Source organism: Tyto alba, unplaced genomic scaffold (assembly GCF_018691265.1).
Source record: "Tyto alba isolate M040663 unplaced genomic scaffold, T.alba_DEE_v4.0 Super-Scaffold_22, whole genome shotgun sequence".
Classification (NCBI taxonomy): Eukaryota; Metazoa; Chordata; class Aves; order Strigiformes; family Tytonidae; genus Tyto; species Tyto alba.
This window is the reverse complement of record NW_024881296.1, coordinates 311,900-337,518: the sequence shown is the minus strand read 5'-3', so window position 1 is coordinate 337,518 and position 25,619 is coordinate 311,900. Positions and strand designations below refer to the sequence as shown.

General features: G+C 45.8%; 1 protein-coding gene across 8 annotated transcripts in view; it reads right to left on the bottom strand.

The window, feature by feature from the left end:
• EHBP1 (EH domain binding protein 1) overlaps positions 1-14,945 on the bottom strand; it is a 230,914-nt gene extending 215,969 nt beyond the window's left edge. For all 8 annotated transcript variants that reach the window (XM_042795730.1, XM_042795731.1, XM_042795733.1 and 5 more), the window contains exons 1-2: positions 14,691-14,945; positions 13,228-13,633 (exon numbers count right to left, since the gene is read on the bottom strand). In XM_042795730.1, the coding sequence (XP_042651664.1) occupies positions 13,228-13,331 (104 nt within the window). In that variant the 5' untranslated portion in view covers positions 13,332-13,633; positions 14,691-14,945. The remainder of the gene's footprint in view (positions 1-13,227; positions 13,634-14,690) is intronic.
• Positions 14,946-25,619: the final 10,674 nt, after the last annotated feature.

Sequence of the window (25,619 nt, the reverse complement as noted above, 5' to 3'; positions counted from 1 at the left end):
TGCTGGGACTGGGAACTTGCCTTGGGGTAGAAAAAGAATAAAACTCCCGCAGCCACATGTGTACAAAACCAACTTTCCGGGTTCAAATAAAGAGAAAAATCATGCTTTGATACAATCATCAGCTCAAAAAGCCCAAGGAGTAATTAAGTTCTTATCCTCCTGTAACTGTATAAATGCACCAAACTGTAAGAGCACGTAAGTACTCTTTTTGTGTATGCTGCATTATTCCTGCCCTTTTCACATCAACCACCTGGAAACCAGCATGTGACACCAATATGGAAAGCCACTTACACAGACACAATGCAGACAACACAACACGGTAACAATATAAGGATGCATCAGGTTGAAGAGATCAGGACATCAATTTGAACCAAATAAAATTACACCGAAGAAGGCCAAACACATGCTGCAGTTTTATTTACAAAGCTACAGATATTCCTTTGAACAGAAAATGTTATAAAAGAACCCCTTTCAAATGCACTCAGAATTTTTTTTAATGTTGTCAAATATTAATAGCCAGACTTTTTCTACCCATGTCTTAAAGGTAGAAATATGTAAACAACGCCTTTTGTTTTCAGTCAGCACAAAAAGAAACCCTGGAACACTTTAAATTGAAATTTCTTCTTTAACAGTATGGACTGTTACTATCGCAGTCACTCAAAGGGAGGTGAAATCATAATTAGCATTCATCAAGAGAAAACGTAACCTCCCTTTAAAAATAGTTTCTGAAAGAATTGCAACTTTTATAAAAGTGAGACATTGAGATCTGTGTTTGAGCAAAGCCTCATTTCAGTTTTATTCCCATCAGAGATGGCTGAGCAGACAGTACAGAAGCCAGCACCTGTCCTGCTGGGTTTAGGGTTCAGACTTAGAGATGTGAGTAACAGCAGATTACTTCTCCCTTAACACCCGCAGAGGCACGAGGCACGACAACATTTCTGAAAATCAAGGCTTGCTCAGGACAGTTTCTGTGACAACACAACCGCTTCAATTAGGAAAGCTACTCCAAACCGGAATAGTTGTTCTGGTGCAACCAGAAATATAAATGCACTTTGCTTTGCTACAGAAGCGCTTAAACTGGCTGTGCAGCTATTTCCATGGAAATGTCCCTAGATAATGTACTTCCGTACTGCTGCCTCCTGCCTATAAGGGAAGAATAGGTGCTGGATGACATGGATTGCAAAGGCACAGTAAAACAGTGGAGCTGCTGCATATAGATGAGGTCCAGGCATACATATGTGCATGTTGCTTGTTCAGCAAAATCAAGCCTGAAAGCTCAGTGTGACACAGGAAGTTCCCATTTTAAAGTGGGCACATTTTGTCATCAGGATTTTACGTGGTCTGGGTCAGCAAACATCTGCCTGAATAAAACACAAAAATTTGGTTACAGCTGAAAGGAATTGTATTCAGCAGTAGAATAAAGGCCTGGGGTTTACTACAGTGTTGAACATTTCAGTAACATGAAATACTTCACTATTTCAAAGCTACTTAAATTACCAGCAAACTGGCTTGAGGTTGTAAGGAAAGTGAGATTTCCGGCCCTGCTCTGTCCATGTGCCCCACAGCATACTTGGGAGTAACCAAGGGTGGACAAGATTTGTCCCTTACTAGTGACAGCTACCCCTTCTGCTATTCATCATCAGCATCCAGCCTTTCTCTCCTCTCAAGATGGTTCAACAACATCCATTGATTTTACATATACACATTGCATCTTGAACTATATATTTGTACATACTATGCACAGGTGACAGACTTCCCCATCCCGTGTTAGCAGCTTCCAGAAACGTCTTCCGACTGCTTTTAACTTCCCCTTTGCTGCAAGGGATGTTCAGTATAAGAAGTGAAGACCCCAACAATAAAACCCATGCTAACCAAAGAGATGACATCAGCAGAAATACAAGAAGGCTCTACGGCTCTTCTCTGAAATAATTATTTTTGCTTCACACACGGGTTTCTTCTATTTAGGTCAGTGGTTTTGTATCTCCAAACCCAGCAGGATTTGCCTCGTATAGCCTGTACAGGCAGACCAGAAGACACCCAAATGGGGAGAAAAGCCTCATATTCTGCTCCTCACTCCCTGCTTCCCTGTCAGCTCAGCTCACCTCCCAGCCCATCCTACCCATCCCTGAGCGATGCTGAAATTCAGTGAACAAATAGTCCATGTTAAAAGGTATAAGGCTAACAATTTTTCAAGGCTTCCTAGGGCAACAAAGAAGAAACTAATCCTGCAGGAGAAGACCAGAGGCAAACCTAACTGAGTCTTCTCTGAGCCCACCTCTGGTACAGCACAGGAGGAAGAGGAGGGCTGAAGACCCGCTCTGTGAGGCTAACAAGGCAGCAGGTTTCTGCTTCTCTAGGCCTTAATGGGATTTTGTCAACCATAAGAGATACTGAGAATTCTCACAATGAAGTGGACATAAACAGGTTAGGGTAACTTGCAGTCTTCCTACAGTCAGGAGTAGCTCAGGATTATTTTTTTTTTTTTTTAAAATCACAGTTTGTTGACCTTATCATTGAATGCAAATCCTCCCTGTTAACAGACGTTGCTAAAAGAAGTAGTATCCTTCCTCCCTCCCTCCAGTACATGCTCTACTTCCCCAAGAACAAATCTGTCTGAAATGCAATTTATTTCCTAAAGTCAGCTTTTTTTTTTTCCAGAAGAAAGTACTTTGTGCACTGTAAATACTTTATCAGGGTCCAATCCAGACAACAAGACTGAATCTATAGGCAAAAATTTCCATATTCTTGTTTCCTGGTACAGCAATACAGGAGGAGACAAGGGACTGAACTGTCATTTGCAGTGGTACTCCATCAACATCAGCCACACTATCAGCCGCACTGAAATTACTGATGATGGGCAAGATGAACATCAGGACCGGGTAACCCACAAACTGAAGGCACAGGTAACATGCCTGGTTTTACTGCCATTTTCCCTTGTGATACAGCTTCTCCCAACGCAGCTAGAGCAGGAGGTGGCTGCAGTAACAGATGGGGAGCAGTGAAACACAGAAATGTATCTAGCAGCTCTCTGCTCCAAAAATACACTCGCACAAAGGGCTGCGTGGAAGCACAAGCTGAAACAAACCTGTAGTGCCAGGCACAGGGAAAGAGGTCAGGTCGCCAGCAGCTTTCACTCCTGCAAACTCTCCAGTGAGCTCAAAGGGTGGGCTTACTGGCTACCTACGGCCACAGGGTCTGATCAAGACTCCTCTAATCCGGAGGCCCTTTGTCACAAAACCCATGGAGATAATAGCTAGAGGTTTCCACACCCGTAAGCTTTGGTTGAAATTACCTGCTGAAGCTTTCTGTCACAGTGCTGAATTTGCCAGCCAGACAGAAAATTCAGACGCGTTTTAACACCACGTGATGATATTTTCTCTATGAAGCAAAGCTAAAAAATAAGGGAGAAGCCCAAGGTTCAAAACCAACACACAGAGCAAGCTAACTTATCATAGCCACTGACAGCACAGCCCCATTGACCCCAAGTTTCGTGTGCCCAGAGAAAAGGGCTGTCCTAGCTCTCTAGAAAGCTGCCAGCAGCGTTGGCACGTAGGTACAAGAGGCTTTGGTGAGGCAGCGTGGCACTGCAGGCTGCCACAAGCAGCAGATGATGTTTCAGGGACAGTCCCCTCGCATCACCCTTTACCAACCTCTCAGTATTTACCACACCCCGGCACTCGCCACCTTTCAGCTGACATAGCATTTACCACAGAAAAGAGGGAAGAGAAGTGTGGGGGCAGGAAGAAGAGTTGCCTTCCCCTGCTTCTCTCCTGGAGAGTCTTACAGCCATGGGCAAAAGGAGGCATCATGTCTCAAGCACTAGATGTTTACAGTTCTAGCAGTATGGGTGATCACACACCTTCTCCCTCCTCTGTCAAAAGAATCCCATGATTACATCAGCCACTATGAGAATTCAAGGTAAGATTACTCTTGGTCATCCTTCAGTTCAAAAAGAACAAGAATCAAATCCCATTTGCTACATAAAAAAAGGAATCCATGTGATAGAAAAGAATTCCTTTACTGTTTTAAGATTGTCTGTGTCATGGTATTCTGAAAGGGTACGCAGACACTGGAGCTCAGAGCAGCTATCTAAAGGGAGGAAAGTAAACAATTTTAGCAAGAAAATGAAAAACCAAAAGCAAAGCCTAGAACCCCAAATTCCCTTTTCTACATGCACAAATCCCCAAAAAGAGGGGTAAAACCACCATTGTCATAGGTATTTTTAAAAAGGTTCTTTTAAAAAGTGTTAACAGTAAACAGGAACCATCCCAAATATGCCTCAAAACTAAGTAACACTGTGCTAGATTCTTTTGCTTTTTGTGGTATGAGAGGAAGTGGTGAAAAACGGGTCAGGACTTTCCCATTCTTAAAATTTTCTTACATGTCAAAGATAAAGGAATGCAAGGGGAAATTTTATGAATATTCACTCGCTTGACTTAGAGGCATTTATTCCAAGTACTCTATTCATTAAGATCTGCACCTGAAGAGAAAAAGGAGTTTAAAAAAGAAACAAACTTGTTTTCTTGAAATTTTTCACAGCCTTATACAGCTATTGCTCGGGTCACCTACAGGAAGAGACAAACCACTAAATCAGTTTTCCAAGAGACGGTAAGTAGAACCAGAAGAAAAATGCAACCAAGAAGTTGAGAACAGTCAAACCCTTACGCACGTGCCAACATGACCAGAGCTGTGACTCCAGAGCTACAATCACGGCAGGTGTTACCAGAAGCTGTCAAGGTTAAGTCTTCTGCTAATAAACCACAGATAAATCAGCAACAGGTTGGTTTGGAAATTTACAGGCTGCTGAGTTAGATCTTTGCTGGAAGAGAAAATTAAGCTGTTTTGACAGCTCTTTTCTGTTCCTTTAAATCTCCTCCTATGTACTGCCATAAACAAAGGGATTCAGAGTTTACTTAATGAGCAGTCACTGAAAGTAAAGGAAGTTCAGACTGCACGCTGAGTAGCAGCGTACAATGTGCTACCAACTGCATTCAGTGGTCCAGATTCTCCAGTTACTTCATTTAATATGGCTTTTGATATTAACAGTACTGGCTATGCAAATACTCTTCCCAAGCACAACTGGAAGAGGAGAGTCAGTTTATGACACTGGATTTAAAAGCACAGGCATCAGCGCATTAGTCCTGAAAGAAGGTTCAAGGCAGCTATCACCTTAGGGCATCAGGCAGCAACATAGCTAATGGAAAGCCCAGAGCCGACTTGGGGAACATCTTTGGTCTGCCTGACCTAAAAGAAAGGTGATGGGGCTTGTCCCAACAGGTAGAGATGACTCTATGCTCCCAGCAAAGCTGCATCTCCATCAAAACACCCATCTCCCACTGCAGTGGCCAGTGCCACCCATCCAGCAGTCCCAGACAATTCTGATCAGACAGCAGCAAGGAAGCAAGCATTACTTCTCGGGTAAGAAAAAGAGGTGGCAGTGAACACGGGAGGTGACTGGTCATTACAGGTGCTTGCAGAGATGGCACCAAGGAAGCAAGTGGTAGTAATGTGGGCCATGGTAATAGGCAAGCCAAAACCAATGTGATATAAGAGTCTTAAAATGCTCCCGAAGTTTTAATTCAGTTGTCCCTGGAACTAGACATTATTTTGTCCTTGTGATGTTTGGTCAGCAAAGTCATTTTTCAAAGCAGATCTATTAGAAAAAAAAAAAAAAAAAGATCAGATCTGCTAGTGTGCTGTTACGCTCTGATACGTGGCTCACCCAAAACAAAGCCCACAGAATGACTGCAGGAGACTGAGTGTGCACATGAAATAAAACCCAAAACCAGTTTGTGCTAAAATAAATACACAGAGCCACAGAGATCACAGTTCAGCAGCTGCAGACAGTTAAGCAGCTGCAGAGCCTGGCCATAGCTGCAGAGTAATCCTCAAGAAAGTCTCCTTAAATAGTAATAAAATAGAAACAAAAAAGAACCCCCCCCCAAAATTACTCTCCACTACAAAGAAACCTCAACAGGTAAACAAGAACTCCTTCTGCCCTGCTCATCTTTACAGGTTTGCAGGCAGCTGGAAACTACAGTTGAGAAGGGCTTGCACTTCTGATTCATCTCAAAAGCTTGTGCATTTGGAAGCCCTACAGTGACAGCACAGGGCACTGCCTCAGGATCCAGATGATTTAGCTGAAGCCCTTTAAGATTCTCTTGCCCACAGCTGCAGCTTGTCTCACCCCTCTGGCAGGTTTTCCTCCCTACTGCATCAGGGCGTAGAGTCCTCAACTGGTGCAGTTCACCCTCACCTTGCAAATCTGAAGTCAGTGGCAGTCAACACTAACACACCAAGCAGCCTGACTATCATCCTACCTCTGCTTCAGGGCAGAGGAAAGCAGAGGATGACTACTGCTAAGGGACAGTGACATCTCAGCTCCACACTTGAATCCAGAAAGCCTCATGAGTCACAGCAATGTTAGTTATGGTTCTGCTAATTTTAGCTCATGCTTAACCCACAGTTCCCAAGTCCCTGCAACGTCTTTCCAGGTCCCAAAAGCCACAACTATCCTATACCTCAATTGCCAAAGCATACAGCTTCCCAGCTGAGTGGCTCTGATGCACTGACATAAACTGTGTGCTGTAGAAATACATTTTTCAAATAAAGACAACAAGAGGAAGAAGACAAGGACAGCTTTATTTACCCTACTGCTGTGTGCATATCTTAAAATAAGGAACAAAAGTTCAGCTGCATAGTTCCTGTGTTTCAGAGTCCACTCCAGGACACACAAGACAGCCTTGGTGCAGAAGGCAGCTCGGGACTGTCCCATGGCAAGGTAGCAAACAGCCTGACAGGGCCAGCTTCTACCCCAAGGAGTAAAAGGAGAGAGGGGCGAGGGAAACAAACACACACTTCACACACTCCCCTCAGAGCAAACTGGGAAAGCTTTTAGAATTAAACAAGCAACCCTTCCCCCCAGCCCCCGTATTCTCAGAAAGCCACCCAAGCAGAATGCTTTTACTACAGTAACTGAAAGGTTTGTTTTATAAGAAGAGTTTCCTCAGATTTAGTCAACCTTACCAGCCACCTCCTCCTCTCCTTATTCACACTAAACTGTGAAAAGGACTTCAGCACTCTCCAACCAATTAAAAACTAATTGAAGCAACAGACTGGCACTATACAGCCTGAGCAGTCTGAGAGACTGAAGACTCAGATGAGGCCTACACAGTGTCATATTTCATTTTATTTTACCTCATAACACAAAGAGCTGAAAACAGCATTCACAGGGATCCAATCCTGAAATAAAATTCTTTATTCCAGCTCAAGTCTACTGGGTTCAAACAACAGTACACATACTTTACTGTATGTGTGCAACACGGTGCCTGCAGGAACAGAGCCAGGTTTTATTTATTTGTAAAGCTCTGTGAGGAAGCTACACACACACACACACACAGAGTTTCTCTCTCAAAAAACAGGGCTGTGTTAGAATATAAACTAGTGTATTTTACTTATTCAAGGAGACATCCTCACCCCTTTAGCTGAATGAACAACAGATTATTAAAATGGATTTGTCTACACTTGGATATAACCTAACCTCTTCTGCTTTAAATTATTCTTTTAGTTACTGCTAGCACAGTAAACTATGTCAAGGAATTTCTGAAAAGAATTCTGTCTCTCGAAGATTGAGAGCAAATATTTATGACAAACCCAAATCTTTCTACCTTGCAGATACTAAATCTCAGGCCTGCTTCTACCAATGAGGTCTTTTAGGAACTGGACAGAGTTTCAAATGCTCTCAAAGAGTTGCTGCAAACGGAAAATGGGTGTAAGTCTGCAGCACTGACAAGCTGAAAAAGTCAGCAGCAAGAAAGATTTCAGACACACTTGTACCTCTCCTACTGAAATCTCCTCGCTGCACAATATGCAACCAACAATTTTGATGAGAAATCCCTAACTTGTGGTCCATGGAGAAGACGTAAGGCTATAAAAGGGACCAGGAGGCTAGCTTGGTAAGGTAGGGAAGGAAAGCAGCTGGTGTTAAAGAGTCAGGATTGGTAGACAACCTCCTGACAGAAGGCAGGCAGAGAGCCCAAAGTAACAGTTCTACATCTCTGAAATCAAGGATTTTCTTTCGGATACAAAGAGAAGAGTGATGCAAGGTGGCAGAGGAGAACCGCTTTTGTATGTGGATGGTTAAGTGTGTTTTAATTCACTGCAGGAAGAGAGGGACAGGTCTGTAAGGCAGCTGGTGGTGATTATTTGGAAAGAATAAGTTTGACACAATTGAAGCCCTCAAAAAGTCCTCAGTCAAAACTGGAAACGAATGGAGAAGAAAATGCTGAAGTGTATTTGCAGATGGGGATGATTTGGCATAGAATCAGAGATCTCAACAAAGAGTGTGAGGGCAGAGTGTAATTTAATTGAGAAGGAGAAAAGAAGCTAAGAAACAGAAGAAATTGCATGATGCTTTGCTTACGCAGGCTACACTTGCCATGTTACATCTACATGGCTAACACATAAATGCAAATCCAATCGAAAACTCAGAAGAGCAAGGCCACAGCAAAAAGCATGGTTTGCAGCAAAACTAACTCAAAGAGATTCTGAACTGACCTGTAACTGTATCTCTTTCTGTCACAAGTTTCAATGTGATCATCCTCAATAATTAAAAGCACCTAGGTGCTCACAAAATCCCCTCCTAACAACCATGCAAAGCAAGGAAATTAACTGAGCAATTTGACAGCCTGACCCTGTACAGGCAACCCCTCAAGGACTTGTACAGCAACCAGTTAACTCCAGTTCTTTCAGTGGCCTTCAGCACTGAAGAGTTTGCTGGAAAGCAGCGACCAGAAGGCAAGCAGACTGGTGTGAACCGTGGAATCTCAAAAAGCTCATTTCTCTCCCATGCACAATGCATGCCAAATCTTAAAATTCCTGCAGCATCCAGTTATGAAACTACAATAGAAGAGAAAAACAGATGGCTAAAGCCTCTTGGAAAGAAAGATTAAGCATTACTTCATTTCCAAAAGAGAAAGACGTAAATTTGAAAATACACAACCTACTTCAGACAATACCCAATTGATAGAAAAATAGGTGACTTGCCTCATGGAAATGAAGCCTGTCTTCAGTTAAGGCAGCATAAAAGAAAAGTTTAACCCTTTTAGAAAAATCATGGCTTGCTGTATTTTTAAGCAGGATTTAAAAGCAAAGCAGTTCATATAGGAGATGACAGGTATTACAAACATTGTAAAAAATACTTATCTCTAAAGCAACTGCTGAATGGCAACCCCTGTAGAAAGCCTCCTTACATTTACTCTTTTCCAGCGTTTTTCAGCAGTTAGCACCTACATTCAGGTGAGCGTCTTTCTTGCTCGTACAAGCATCTAATGGACAATGACTTATTAGGAGTCTAGCAACCTCAACTCTAAGTTAGGCTGTTCTCTGTGGAAACCAGTCAATACCACCACACTTGAAGCCCTTATTGAGTCCTTGACTTGCAAGATATCACACAAAAATAAGAACATATGAAAATCATCCTAGAGAGCTCACGTGTTCAGCATTAGATGCTTCAGCAGCTCTGTAAAACAGCTATCACAGATTCAGGTCCAAGTACTGGAACTGATCGCTGGGCCAAAGGCGTATTTTCCTCCTGTGAGGCTCCTCTGCTGAGCTAGTGCCTCAAACAAGCCCTGACTCACTCACCTGAACAGAGGCCTCCAGCAGCTGAGAAGCCCCAGGGTGCACAAGAGTCACACGCCGGGCTGGCAGGCTTGACACAGGAGCAACAGGAGACCTGGGCTTCTCCAGACTGGCAGCTGGGAAACCCAAAGGCATCTCAAACAGCACTAGACACCGGTGTTGAGGCAACCAAACGGGGTCCCCTGCGCCAGCCCCAGCATTACACCTGCCAGCCGTGCCCAGCACGCTCCCATCCCACACAGCAACAGTCTGCTCCGACACCGCAGAGCGGCACATACAACTTTTTCTGTAGAAGCCGAAGCAAAACGCATGAGACTGATTTCTGGTTTTATTCAATGGCTCTGCACTAAGGACTAAATTAACTCTGTCCTACTATGCAGAGTCCTTCCGGGCCGGGACTGCAGTTCACAGGAGAGGCTGGGTGGAAAATCCTGCACTGCCCCAGCTTACTCCAAGGGTAAGCAGAGGATAACACACTCCAGCACTGACAATCAAGCACCTTTCAAAAAAATCAAGTGCTTATATGATTCATGCAAAGCATGACGTTTTCACAGTAGCAGGAGTCATTAAACCGTATTAAAGACTGAGGCTACATTTATTTATTTATTTTTAATGAAAGGCTCTAAATGAACCAACTGCTCAATTTTTCAAAGCTACTGAGCAGCCACAATAATTAGGTCTGGGTCAGTGGGAACAGCCAGCGTGCCACGGAAGCGACTCAGTTCTGTTAATTACCTGAAAATAAGGTTTTTCTAATGAAACAGTGACAACACTGGACACTCCGTCACAACCTGTCCCCTCCAAATGCACCACCAATGAAAAGCAATCATCTGAGAGTGGCTGTCTTTAGACATTAGTAGGGACAAGAACCAGAAATTATAGAGAGCAGAAAAAAGCAAGGAAAGGGAATTTCAGCCTATGCTGGACAAATGCTGCTGTACTTAAGAGATCATCTTTTTAAAAGAAGGGAAGCAGCAACACCAGAGTGGTAGTGACTTCCCATACAGCCAGCATGACTCCAGAAAAAAAGAGCAGGAGCTGTTTTGAACAGTAAATTTTAAATAAATAAATAAATAAATAAATAAAAATCAAATCAATGCAAGTCCAGAGGAGACAAAATGCATTAAAGCCAACCACAAATACACCTAACACTGCAAGTCACACATCATCAGTTACAAAAATGGTCTAAAACAGAAGTAATTTTCTGAAGAGCTGTAGAAATGTAAACCTAACAGAAGACAACAGTTCACAGACCAAGCACCCAGCCTGTTTTGGTCATGCACACTCCCTGCTCACAGACACATCTCAGTTCAAGTGTGTTTATGACTGCATTGTTATTTATTTTAAAATACGAATGGAGCATTCTTTTCCTCCAGAAACACTACATTGTTAAAATGCCAGTACATTAAAATAACTTGCTGCTTACTACATTTTGATCACACAAACTACAGACTACAGCACTGACAATATATATTGAGTGCTTTCAGCAAGAACGGCATATGGAGTTCATTTCTTCTGTCTTGTTCTCACATGGGCCAAACTCACAGACGAGCTTTAGAAATAGAGAAAACAGTGGTTCTGTCAGCACATGTAAAACTGTGTCTTCTCCAAAGTTAGACTTAGTTGAAGGTCCTCAAAATATTTATGTACTTACCCTTTTGTTTCATATAGGAGTTCCACTTACGGCAGAAATACCATATTTGAGCTTGCATGCTTAAAGAACATTTTTGTTAAGGTTCTCCAAACAAGAGGAAGCAGAATAGAAAAGCCTACAATCAAATTACTCTGAGTGATGTTTTTTCCCCATTGTTATTTTTCCTAGAATTCATCCACATTTCACCACCATACTGTTCCTTGATCATAACCAACACAAGCTCTGATCTTGCCTATGTTTAAATTCAAGAATGTAAAATGAAGGTTCAGAAAGACAACCTATTTTTAAAAAATTAGCTCCATAGCTGAGGTTTTGAAAGGCTGTTTCACTACTTCACACACAGGCATTTTGCTAGGTGGGCACTCTAGTTTATGATTAAACAATAAACTAATTGTTTCTAAAATAACAAGATTGTTCACAAGAGAACTTTTGTGTGTGACTTTCTTAAATCAAGTGAAAGTTAGCTGCAGATCCGATCTGAACACTCCCCTGCAGCATTCATACTTCAGTGCTGAAGCATTCTGCAAATTCTCAAGCAAGGAGTGAATCAAAGTGAAAATGAAAGCCAAAACAGCCTAGTATATGCAAACAAAACAAACACATAAAACACAACTGCTGAAATAAACCTGATAAACCATAATTACTGTGAAAAACTCTTTGGCCTGAACTAGACAGTAGATGCCATGAGATAATCACGATAGCCTCTTTCAACTTTTAAAATGTTTTCATTTGTAGTTTATTCTGTGAAAGCAAGTTCAACTTCCAAAACAACTGTTTCTTAATAATCTCTCAAAACATTTTAGGCAAGAAGGTAACTTGGTAAAAAATTTTTTTAACCTGACAGTGTTCCTTTAAAACAAAGCAGCGAACAGTCTTCCAGCATATTTGACAGGCTCCGAGAGATAGAATTTAAATTTGTAGAGGCAATTACTCATAACCAGTGAAAGCTGCCAATGTAAGTGCCAAACTTGCCAGCAAGAAGAAAGGCCAAGTATTAGAAAGGAGGCTGCAATTTATTGCAAGGCGATTTAAACGTCTCAGTCCACGAGGTCTGGAAAGTACTTTCTGCATCCCCTGACACTACAGGCTCACACTAATGCGAGGAATTATGTCAGTAACGTCAATATTCTGAACATATAAAACAGCACTTAAGTAGTTGTATAATGGAAATCTTTGACTGACTATTTAAAAGCTGCTTCTAGTCTTGCCTAGCAGATTTATTTAAACTCATTTTGCACAGGAAGATGAGCCAAACCCATACCATTAACTGTTAACTGCTGTCTAGTCAGCTACAAAGCCATCCAACTGGATCACCACTGCACAAAATTCTTGCCTGACTAAACAAATACCTTAAGACAATTCCCGAGGATCTGTCTCCCACCTCTTCCCATTAAAAGATGGAAAGGAACAAGGAAAAGAAGAGAGACAAAACATCTTCAGGTAAAAAAGTCAAAATCGAAATGGGTATCCACTCCAGATTAGACCATCACCATCTTCAGGACTAATCTGAAATGCCTCAGTCAGCTAACAGCAGCGTCAGCAGATAACACGCAGCACTAAGAGTTGAGTTGGAAAACAGCTCTTGGGAAATTAAAAAAAAAAACCACAACCAAAAACACAACAAACCACAACCCCCCCCACCACCACTAAGTCACAGATACCAAGCTAATAAATGCACCATCCTCTGCACGGTAACACCACCAGCTAAGAAAATCAGAGTATAGAAAAAAAACAACAGGTCCAAGATGAGTATGCAGCAAAGCAAGCACTCATCAAGAAAGACAAGCACTCCACACAGCTGCTTCTGCAATGGGCAGGCAAAAGAAAGCAAGGGGAGGCACACCAAACCATCCAAAATGGGCAACATCCTTCCCGTTTCAGCACCAGCAACTTACTCCAACATTTGTGCAGCAAGACAAGCCATTTCTTACCATTTTTTGGTGCACTCGACCATCAACTCCTGGTAAGAGGCCACAAACTGGAACTTGGATGCATGTTTCCCAACACGCTGCAGTCTTTTCCAAACTGAAGCCATGATGGTGAGAAATACCAGTCCTCTCACACAGTAGCAACTCTGGAAATACCAACGTAGGCTTAAGAGTGTGTGTGCTCAATGCTAGCAGATTTATATACAGATGCAGTAAAAACAGTTCACAAGGAACTTGATGGGATGTCTACAACTCATATTCTGCCTCTCCCTTCTCCACAGTAAGTCCCAGTCTAGCTGAATGGCTCATCACCAGCCAGGAGCAGCAGCCAGTAGAAGCAGCCAGGTAACAGGAAGTTTTCTCATGGAATCATCATTCTTCACACAGTAGATGATGTGGCAATGCAGGACTGGAAGACAAATAAGACAGGGGACAAAAGCACTGGTTAATATACTCCATACTACAGTGCTGCAATTGCACGTGATCACCTACCTTTCATACAACTACAATACACCACAAAAAAGCCACCCCCCTCCTGTTGTCATCCCCCCCTCTGATGAAATAAATAAATAAGAATGCTGCAGCAATTTCAGGAATGCAAACCACGAGTCTGTTTGGAAACATATCAACATGTCCTTTTATCAGCACCATCATAATTGGCAACAACAACAAAAAAGGGCAGGTCAGGGCCACACCGAATCCTTATGAAGCACCTCTGGGAAGCAAGGCAAAGTGGCTGAGGTGCTGCCAATATGCACCCAGAGGGAGGGACACTGGGTGATGAAGACAAGTTCTTTGTCTTGATGACAAAAGGTGTAACAGTTGTTTTCTCTCACGCACACACACCTCCCGCTCCCGTTTCTCTTCCCAAGGAGAAGGAACCGCCAAGAAGCCGGCAAGGAAATGTTACTACTCAAATGCCCTGTGCCAGGGCGAGAAGGAGGATGAAAGGGCATTCCCTGAGCCCTGGCTGCCCAGGGTTCCCCATCTTCCTCGCTGCATCATGCTGAAATGGAAATGCCTCTCCATCCTGAACTGAGAAACGCTCATCAGGGAGGTGAAAAGGGAGAGGATAACCCCAGATGGGTCTTCTCCCTCCAAAGGAAAACAGCATCCCTGCTAGGTGTGGAGGAAAAAACCTCTTCGTTAAGAATACTGGGAAGCCAAAAGTGGCCACACCTGGCAAGAAGACCAGGGTAGGGTTGACAGCAAAGCTGGCAAGGAGGCAACCTGGCGTCCAGGAATGTCCCCCCGGGCGGGGGGGGGAATGTCCCCACGGACCCTCACCGGCCCCTGTCACCTCAGCGCCCAGCCCCCCGCAGCCGTTGGCCAGGAACCGTTGGGGTTTAAAAATTAAAACGCCAACGGGTGGGGGGAGGAAGAGGGATGGGGAGGCGGGGGGGGGGGGGGGGGGGGGAAGAGCGGCGGGGCAGCGCGGGCGGGTCCCTCGGTGCCGCAGCACTCACCTGCCCCCGTCTCCCCTCACGGGCGGTCCCTCACACCACAAACACGGGCGGGCGGCGAGAGAAGGCAGCGCTGCCGCTGCCCATTACTGCGGCGGCAGCGCCCCGCGGCTGTCCCCATCCTCCCGCAGCCTCATGGCGAAGCGCCGGGCACACGCCGCTTCCTCGGGCGGGCGGGCGGCCAGACCCGGGTCCCGCCGCGCCTTCTCACCCCTCACACCGCCGCCGCCACCACCATCACCCTCCCGCCGGCGCTGCGCCGCGCCGCGCCTCACCCCCCGCCCCGCCGCTCCCCCCGCCCCCGCCGCGCCATTGGCCCCCCCGCGGGCCCTCCGCGCTCCTATTGGCCGCCGCGCCGCGTCAATCACCTGTGGGGGCGACGGGGCTGAGTCCTCGCTCCAACGGAGGGAGGAGGGGGGGGGGGACGTAGTGAGGGAAGACGGAGCTAGCAGAACCTCTTCTCCCGCCCCCCCTCCTTCAATCTTTTTTTTTGATTGGTCGCCGCGCCAGAGAAGGCGGGCTTTCCTTCAGGAGAAGCTACTCGATAGGTGAGCGCGGTCCGCCCGTCAGAGCGGGAGCGCTCGGCGATTGGCGGCGGCGCTTCCTAAAGCTGCGGGGCGGGCGTGAGGCGAGGGGCGGGCAGGGCAGGGCAGGGCGGCCGGAGCCGCGGGTTCCCCCCCCGCACCCCGCACCCCGACGCTTGAGGGCTGGGGAGCGGGGCCGTGCCGTGCCGTGCCGTGCCGTGCCGTGCCGTGCCGTGCCGTGCCGTGCCGTGCCGTGCCGTGCCGTGCCGTGCCGCCGGGAAGGGGAGAGGAGAAGGGGCTGGGGGGGGATGTCGGCTGTCAGGTGGGCGTGGGGCGGCTGAAGGGAGGCGGTGGGAGGGGAGGAATAACCAGTTCGGGGCGGTGGGGACGGACGACATAACGGCGCCGGGCCCCGGCCCTGAGGAGATGTCGGTCCGGCGCCAAGCCCGGCCCAAACCCCGCAGCACGGCGGGTTCTGGTAGGGCTGGGGGGTGGGGGGAAACGAAAGGCGAGAGGGAAGGAAGGCAGTGCCTTCGCCGGCTCCGCTTGGCGGTGTGCTCTGTGAAACATCCTCCCCACCACCACCCCCCTCCCTGAGCGCGGGGGGTTTGGATGATCTGGGCGGTTTTCTGTAAAATTACCTGCAGGAGAGGAGGGGGCGGTGAGGGGGGTGATCCCTGCGGGACGGGGGTGGCAGTCGCCGTGCTGGCTGAACGTTTCTCCAGCACCGTGCCATTACGGGCCTGTCAGGAGCCAGATGTGAACCCGGGGTTCCAGCACTCATCGAAACCGAAACGGTGGTTTGTTCTAGTTCAGCGAGAAAAAGCCCCACAACTTTTCCCCCACTTGCCTTCTGAAGCCTCTCCTCACGCCCGCACATCTGCGTTAAGTCTTAGACCCCAGAGCGCCACTTGCAACAAGTGGATTCCAGAGCTGGGACAGTGGGGTTGTGTGGGAGGCTGTGGGAGCTAATCCGAAACCGGCCGGCCAGCCAAGTAAGAGATGAAGCCAGCTATGGAGTGGAAGCACAGGGAAATACGAAAGATAATGCAGTGGAGGTCTGAGAGCAGCTGTGTGATTGAAGCCTCGGGGCTGTGCAGTTGTCCCCGATGCTCCTTCCCGTGCCAAACCAAAAGGAGTCCAAGCCTCATCCGTGGACTGGGAAGCTCCTTATCCCAGTCGTTTCCCTAAACTGCCTCTCTCTGTGCCGGCACACCGCTGAGGCTGCCGGCATTCAGTGGCTGGAGTGAAAGGAGCGAAAGAATGACACTGGATGGCCACAGGCCTAAGCTGAACTAAGTTACTTTGGAGAGGGTGAATATTTGGGCTATTAAAAAGGTCAGCCCTTGGCTTATAGTGTCTTAGTCTTCATTCCTTTGCCTCCTCTCAAGACAGATTTACTTATCCGAGCTGCCAGAGGGCATGCGTTTCCTACCTATTTGGAGCTGCTCTGGAAAAGGCAGTGATTTTCCTTCTTAAAGGGTTATGCTGGAATGTGAAAGACAGTTGTACTACTCATACATATTTTCTCGTAAATGTTCTTTTCCCTGAATATTTTTGAAGTTACAATTTGAAGATTTTGCACATTTGTCTAAGATTTCTGTCCCAGTTTTGCAGCTGATCTGCACACACAGAGTAATTCCAATGCACTTGAGGGAGACATTACTGGTTTTTTTAAGTGCAGATCACCTGCTTAGGATTTGGGAAATGAGGCCAGGATTTCCAGAACACATCAGACTGAGAACACGCAGTCTGGAGCACACATATGCTTGGGTTCTGACTTGGAAAATACCAGATGGAAATCTGGCAGCTGTAAAGTGGATCAAACAAGGTAATTTAAAATTCCAGTGGCCCTGAGGAGATCCTTGTTCCTCATACCAGGGAAATGTTAAGTAGTCAGCTGTACTGATTTTATTTCAGAAGCTGTCTTTATTCTGTAGATAATACCAAGAGTTAATCTGTAAGCTTCTCTGATTTACCTTCTGAATACCATGCAGCATCCAGGCTAATTCCTAAGACATATCTCTGGCCGAGACTTTTATTTTCCTCAAACTGAGATAGACCTTTTCTGTCCTGTGGAATAAACGCAGAAGGTCTGGTGGTTTGTTCAGTGACTTGTGTTTCAAACATCATTATTTATTAACATTTTCCAATTCCTTCATAGCTTTCGGATTCAAGTTACACCAGGCCTAAGAAGTACACAGCATAAGGCTGCTTTTTCCTTCGTTGCGCGGGGAGAATTGTAACATGAGCAATTACCCTACAGATTACCTATTTATTATACTGCTTTTAAAAGTAGCAATCCTCAATTCTTGCAATTTTGGGGAAAGCTGTAGGAGATTTCAAAGGGTATGAGCAATTACTCTGGAAAGAAGGGCAAGGTCTTCAGCTGTAGACTGGAAGCTAGAGGCCACCGCAGAGTTCTCAGGTTACTGGGCTGAGTCCTAGACCAGACCAACTGAAAAGCTCTTGTGACTTCTGTTGACAGCTCACAGCCCAAAGGAACCAATAATTGGCAAAAAGGGATTAGCAAGGGCATGGATAAAGATCCCCATGCCCCTTCCCCTGGTAAGAGCGCTCTGATGGGTGGGCAAGGAACCCCCTTGTTGACTTCATTACCATACTGAAAAGATCTCGTGACTGGTCCTGCCAGCTGTAAGCCTGATCTGTGTCAGTGATCCAGCAGAAACCATTGATCAGCTATAGAGCATTGTTCAGGATCTGAGCCAAAATCTAGGGAAACAGTCGTGGTTTTACTTAATCCACTATGACGAGTTTGCTGGTGAAAACAAGCACAGCTAGTTACACCAAAGTGCCCAATACTCACTTTTAGGGTCAACAGCCGAATGAACAACTCACGTGACTCCCAGAAGGGTCCTTCTGATTATGGAAAAAATGATGCATCATTTTATGTACAGCATCAAAGACCTTCTCTTCTGCAAGCAGGAAAACTAGTCATGATGAATAGGCAGATGCTCTTTTATTATTTAAAGACATATGTATGATACTGTGCCAGTTTGGGAAGGGATAGTTTATTTTTTTCAGGGTAGCTAGTGTGGGGCTATGTTTTGGATTTGTGCTGGAAATAGTGCTGGTAGCACAGGGATGATTCAGTTATTGCTGAGCAGGGCTTACACAAAGCCTTTCCTGCCCCTCACCGCACCCCACCAGCGAGTGGCTGGGGGGCACGAGGAGCTGGGGGGGACACAGCTGGGACAGATGAGCCCAGCTGACCCCAGGGACATCCCAGGCCACGTGGTGTCATGCTCAGCAATAAAACTGGGGGGAAGAAGAAGGAAAGGGGGGCACATTTGGAGTGATGGCGATTGTCTTCCCGAGTCACCGTTACACGGGATGGAGCCCGGCTGTCCCAGGGATGGCTGAGCACCCGCCTGCCCATGGGAAATGGGGAATGAATTCCTTGGTTTGGTTTGTTTTGCTTGCCTGCGCAGCTTTTGCTTTACCTATTAAACTGTCTTTATCTCAACCCATGAGTTTTCTCACTTTTACCCCTCTGATTCTCTCCCCCATCCCGGCGCGGGGGGAGTGAGCGAGCAGCTGTGCGGGGCTGAGCTGCCGGCTGGGGTTAAACCACAACAGATATAATTTATTTAAACCATATTCCTGTCAAAACTGCTGCCTTCCTTGCTGAGGAAGGACAGCTGAGGAAGCGTGTATATTTGAGCACGCCCTCGTCTGTGTTGTTCTGGAAATGGCATGGAGCAGGATGTTGAGAGCTGTTCAAATTGGGAAGTTGGCGGGGCCAACCAGGGAGTCCTCAGAGCAACCTGACCCTGTTCTTTGCAAGCAGCTGGTTCCACCAAGGACGCCCTTACTCTCCAAAAATACATGCTTGTACTCTCAGGCTCCCCTTTCCCTCCCCCTCCACGGTGACACTGAAATATCCAGTGAAGCATCCCTCACAATCTCCACAGAAATCCCAGTATTTATTTTTTCCTGGATTTTGACTCCTGCTTCCTGGCTTTGGCCTGATGGTGGTAGATTGCAAGCCCTCTGGTCCAAGTAGAAAGATGATCTATGCTCTATTTGTGTTATTGTCTGTTAAGCTTTAAAGCTATACAGCCTCTCCCTTATCCTTCAACACCTCGTCATCAGCATGACTAAGGACAGGTTGTTCACCAATAAAGAAATGACCTTTGCTACAAATAGCTATCATCATAAATCTCAGTTTCCCTGTCCTTCTGTATATAAGCCTGCAGAAATGTCACTGAGGAGATCAACATAATTGGATTATGTCAAATTTGCAAGAGCATTCAGCTTTTTGAGGCAATGGTCTGTGCACATGAGGTTACCCTCACTGGGTACATTTTAAACTTTCTCATATATCTAGATCCCGTCAAAAGTTTGATCCCACGTTAATGAAGGTAGTGGAGAATTCACGCTGACCTCGGTAGGTCTGCCTAAAGTACCATCCTCCTGGTCCCCCATACACACCACTAACTGATGGGTGACACCATAAAATTCAGTTCTGTAACAAGTAATGCTCACCAAGTTCTTTGGCAGCATGCTTGTCTGCTCTTTGTCTCTTCACAGCCCAACAGGAATTAAAATATATATATATATGTGTAACAAATCATAAAAATGTATGCAGAACAAAATAATTTTTTTAATCCTCCCTTCTTCTTTTGTTTGCTGATGGAAAAATTGCACTCAGCTGCCTTTTCACATGATCTGATGACACCCAACAACCATTCTGTATTGGAGGGAAAAATGTTTTGAATATTCCCTCTGCTAGATATTGGCATCAACTGTGTGTGTGTGTGGGGGGGGGGGCAGAAATAGTGAAATACCCCATTTTATTTGTGCAATGAAAGCTTGACTTTGAGACTGGCAGCCGAGAAAAGGCAATTCCCATATTGTAGGCCGGTGACTATCACAGCCTGTAACAAAAGCCTGTCGTTTCAGCAATACTCCCAGCTGCGCTTAAGGCACTAGGCGTAAAAACGTCACAGCTTGTTCTTTTCTTACCAGCAGAAGTAGATTTTAGGATGCACTCTGGCATGGGCTGAGCAGGCGGGCCAGCCTGGTCCCAGCCTGGTCCCGGCCCCCGGAGCAGCTCACGGACGCAGCAGCCCCAGCCGGGGCCACTTGTATGTGGCAAGACCCTGCTGTGCTTCAGCTAGGCAGCGAGGGCCTCCCCTCCAGGATCTGTGCCAGAAGAGGTACCCAAAAAGGTACCTCGTGTCCCAGCCCCTTTGCTCTCCTGTGACCAGCTTCCTTACGCCACCCCGGAGCCTGGTCCCTGCCCTGCCCCCCTTAACCCCACTGCCCAAGGTCTTGGAGGCAAAGTCAAGCAGGCGGGTTCAGAAAGAGCAGATGAAAAACATCCTCACCTGTCTTTCCTTTATCTCTCCTCTCTAGTCTGGCTGAAATTCTTCCCAAACCACTCGAGCAGTAAGGGGCACGTTGTATTTATCTGTAGGTGAGGTCAAGGGCAGGAGTCACATTCCTGAAATGCAGAAGCCGCAATGCAGTTCAGCCTATGGAGGAGGGACAAAATATGGGGTACTGATGGTGGAGACCCACATGCTACAGACAGTATTTCCCTATTCTGTATCATAAAACTCTGGATTGGCACTGCTTTCTCCAAGTTTCTTATCAACTCTCCCGTTAGTCAGCTTGCAATGGTCTGAATGTGTCTTGTCATTAACCTTTTGATATCCTTGAGAATTGCATACATCTCTTAGTTGCCTCAAATTCTTTCTTCTTAAAAAAAAAAAAAAAAAAAAAAAGAAGAAAAAAGAAAACACACAAAAAAAGCAGCCTATACTTTGTCCATAAATAACAACTTTCGATCTTTTACCATGCTTAGTGTCTCTTGTACCTTTTCCAGTTCTCCAATACCCTTCCTGTGTGGTCTCCCTAGCCTTTTTGCAGAGTGTATTTATACTTGTATAGGACATCCTGCAGCACTAATGGGGTAAAGAATGCCCTTGTCTCTCTCTTTTTAAAATAAACAGCACATAGTGTGGCCAACAGGACTGAGGAAGAGATTGTCTCTGTTTATTCAGCCCTGGTGAGGCTGCACCTCAAATACTGGGTTCAGTTTTGGGCCCCTCACTACAAGAAAGACACTGAGGTGCTGGAGCATGTCCAGAGAAGGGCACCGGAGCTGGTGAAGGGTCTGGAGCACAAATCTGATGAGGAGCAGCTGAAGGAACCGGGGTGGTTTATCCCAGAGAAAAGGAGGCTGAGGGGAGAGCGTATTGCTCTCTACGACTACCTGAAAGGAGGTCATAGCAAGGTGGGTGTTGGTCTCTTCTCCCAAGTAACAAGTGATAAAATGAGAGGAAATGACCTCAAGTTGTGTCAGGGATTGGATATTAGGAAAAATTTCTTCACCAAAAAGGTTCTCAAGCATTGGACCAGGCTGCCCAGGGAAGCGATTGAGTCACCATCCCCAAGGTTATTTAAAAGACGTGTAGATGTGGCACTTAGGGACATGGTTTATTGGTGGATTTGGCAGTGTTAAGTTAATGATTGGACTCCATGATCTTAAAGGTCTTTTCCAACCTAATTGATTCTAAGACCCTATGATTTCTTACCAAATAATCCAGTTGTTAATTTAAGATGCCTTTCATAAATGATGACCTTGATTCTCTGGAACTGTTAGCTTCTTCTCGCTGTAATAATTTTTTTTTCTTCTTTTCTACAGTTCTTTTCAGCTTTAAACATGGCCTTCTTTTTTAATATATACTTTTTTTCATAGCCTAATTGCTTGTTACACAGACTACCAGTAGCACTCCGTGGAGACAGCTGAAAGTGAAGGGGCCACACTTTAAACAAGATAAAGATAGGGAGTGACCTATGGCTAAGATTTGGAAAAAGCATCTCATAAGGGTATGGCAGTGCAAGTGAAAGAGCGAGACTCTCTCCACAGACAGAGATTAAGAACAGAAAGACCCTTTTCTAAGAAAAGGAAAGGAAGGAAAGAGATGGAGCAAGTTCAGAGAAAGACTTGCTTCCTAGCTGTCACACCCCCCACCCCCATTCTACATGATGCTGGATATGTCAAATCTCTGATTAACCACCTGTAGATGCTTCATGGCACATCTAGGGAGGTTGCAGATTCAAAGGTGGGATGGTCAAGGAGTGAAGGTTGTACAGTTCATACATTTTTTTCTACTGAGATCCTGTTTATTAGGAAATTAGTATCTGGACAAGCAATCAGAATACTGAACTGGAGAAATTTAAAGCCTTTTAGCTGTAACACTGCATAAATGCCAGAGAAATAATAAAATGTAATACAGCTGTCTCTAAAGATTATGCCAGAAATTCCTCTTTGCCCAAATATAATATCATATGTCACTTTTAAAGAGAATGCCTAGTTAACTCTGGATCTACACCATCAGTCATCCACACAGTAGATCAGTAACAGCGGTACACTTCCTTGGAGTACAGACATTAGCAACGCAGCGACCATCATAGATCAAATCTGAGGCCTTCTTGGAAGCCCGTCTAGAAGCAATTACCTTGCAGATGTGATAAGGCAATCTATTATGCAAACCGGTGCTCCTAGCAGACTAAGAAGAAATTTCTATCTAACAACTTGTACAACCAGAATCCCAAACATCATACAATAGGACATTAGCGCTTGATGAAAAGAATCTCAAAACACTGAGTAGGAATAGGTATGTGGCGTGGCCTTCGTCCTGCAGATGATTTATAGTTAGCAAAGTTACAGCTAATGAAAAGGAGCCCCACGGACCAATTAATGTATGCAAGACATGCAGGTGGACAAGGGTTTGCAGACTTTGGTCGTGTTGTTGGGCAGGTGTGAGACGGTGTGGAGAGTTTCAGTTCTGAAAGGACAAGCAACTAATTGTGTTGTAAAACTGACTGCAAAGTTTCCTGCTCCAACTTTTAAAATCTCAGCAGCCACCCAGTTCAGATGGATATCTCTAGTTAATTTGGAAATGAAACAAAATAATCACAGCCAAGTTAGGTAATTCCACACTCAGAAACTGTTATTCAGTATGTCCAAATTAACCCACATGGATTGAAATGGTGTTGCAAATTATTTTAAAATTAGTGTATTACCTTAAGTTATCACTAATCTCCCTGCACAATTTTTAAGCTGTATATATTAAAGGCACACTGTCAGAAAACATGGGGACAGTTAGCTTCCAAAATTCCACGTGCAGCAACACCGTGTTCCACTTCAACCACATAAAAGGGTGCAAGTTTGCTTACCAGGTCCTCCACAGAATATGCATCATGTCACACAGAAAAGGTACCTCTTGCAGGTGGTCCTGGTACGATGGCGAAGAGAGCATTCTGGTGTGCATGCTCTGGCAGGGGTGTGGGCTGAAATCCATCTGGTGATCAGTCATTAAACACTTCTAACAAACAAACCAGCATTCCTTACAGTCCCAAACACTGACTACTGTATACTGTTGGCAGCCCCGCACTAGGGGGAAAAAAATATGAAAATGGTGACTAATTCATGTGGTGCCTTCACTTACATGGAGAACTAACCACCTCCAGCTACAGAATGGCACCACCATTCCTCAGCCCCTTCCAGATCTGTACAGCCTCACCAGCTGCCCCGAGGACCCCAGAAACACTTTTTCCAAGGGAAAAAAAGGTACGTTAAACACCTAGGATAATAACCTAAATTCTCCAATGGTACTGATATCCAGGGTAACTTACGAAGTAGATGCTTGAAGCACCATTATGAAAAAAAAACTGCTAGGGCTTGCTACAAATGGGACATAGGACTCATTTTGTCAGATCATGGTGGTGTTTGTGATCCTCCAGTTTGCCCCACTTCAGAATCTCAATTTTGCTAAAGTCCTCTGCAAGAGCTTGTGGAGGACATGCAACCTTCCTGACTATGTACCCCCATGGCAGACTCCTCAGTGAGTCGCCAGCTGAAGGAAGAGGCTGCTCAATGTAGTTATCTTTCATCCACAGTCTTGGGAAGTGTTGTGATTCAAGTCCAGAGGGCAAGTGAGCACCACACAGCTGCTCACCCACCCCTTGACCCTCAGGAATGGGAAGGAGAAAATAAAGCAAAAGGCTCAGGAATTGAGCTAAGGACAGGGAGGGATGACTCATCCATTACACAGTCATGGGCAAAAGACAGACTCGTTAGTGGAAAAAAAAAAAAGAACATCACATTAATTCAAACACTAACAACACTTAACAGACAGAGTAGGACAGTGAGAAACATTGCCACATCTTAAAAACACCTTCCCCTCACCTCTTCCTTCTTCCCAGGCTCAGCTTTGCTCCGGATCTCTCTACCTTCTCCCCTGCAGTGGCGCAGGGGGCAGGGGATGGGGGGTGTGGTTGGTCCTGCCACTTCTTTCTCCTCGTGGTTGGGGGGACTCCTCACATTCTCCCCTGCTCCAGCATGATGTCCCCCTCACGGGAGACAGTCCACCACGAACTTCCCCTCACACGAGTCCTTCCCACAGGCTGCAATTCTCCCCAAGCTGCTCCAGCATGGGTCACCCCCCCGCATGCTGCAGTCCTCCCAGTGCCAAACTACAACAGCAGGGGCTCCCCTCAGAGTCCCGGATTCCTTCAGGCGCAGCCGCCTGCTCCGGCGTGGGCTCCTCCACAGGCTGCAGGTCGGCATCTGCCCCACAGATGACCTCCACGGGTGGCAGGGGGTGGACCTGCCCTCTCACCACGGGATACAGGGGGTTCTCTGCTTTGGCACACCTCCCCCCCTTCCTCCTCCTTCCTTCCACTGACCTCGGTCTTTGCAGAAGCGTCTCCCTCGCAATTCTCCCTCACAACTCCCCAACTCCTCCTCCCAGGTTCCCCTTCTTAAGTACGTTATCGCAGAGGCACAACCACCATCACTAACTGGCTCAGCCCTGGCCAGAGCTGGGTCCGACTTGGAGCTGGGGGAGCTTTGAGAAGCTTCTCACAGGGGCCACCGCTGTAGCCCCCTCCTCGCTACCAAAAATCACACCACACAAACCCAGCACAGGAAGGGACATTCAGATTTTTTTTTTTTTTCTCTGAATAGTTTTAGGAATTTTACTGACTCTTCACACATGCCTATAAGGAGTGAATGCTTTGCCAGCTCTGTAGAGGGACAATCAAAAAAAAGAGGAAATCCCTAGTTTGGACTTCTTTCTAAGTGCAGCTAGGTGACACAGTGGTGCCTAGGGCCATCTTGAATCACTAGTTTTGAAATGAAAGATCTGTATGCATAAATGGGTTTATCTCCAGAAAAAGTAGAATTGCAAAACCCCAGCAAATGTGCTCCCAGCCCAGGGCAAGTGCTGGGAACTATTCCTTGGCTGCACACAGAGATGAAACTTAGTCGGTCACCAAGATACCTTCATTTCTTCTCTAACCAGAGCTCTGAAGCTCGGCAAAGGACCTACACAACAACAGCAAAAGGCTGGTAAAGGCATCTCGGTCT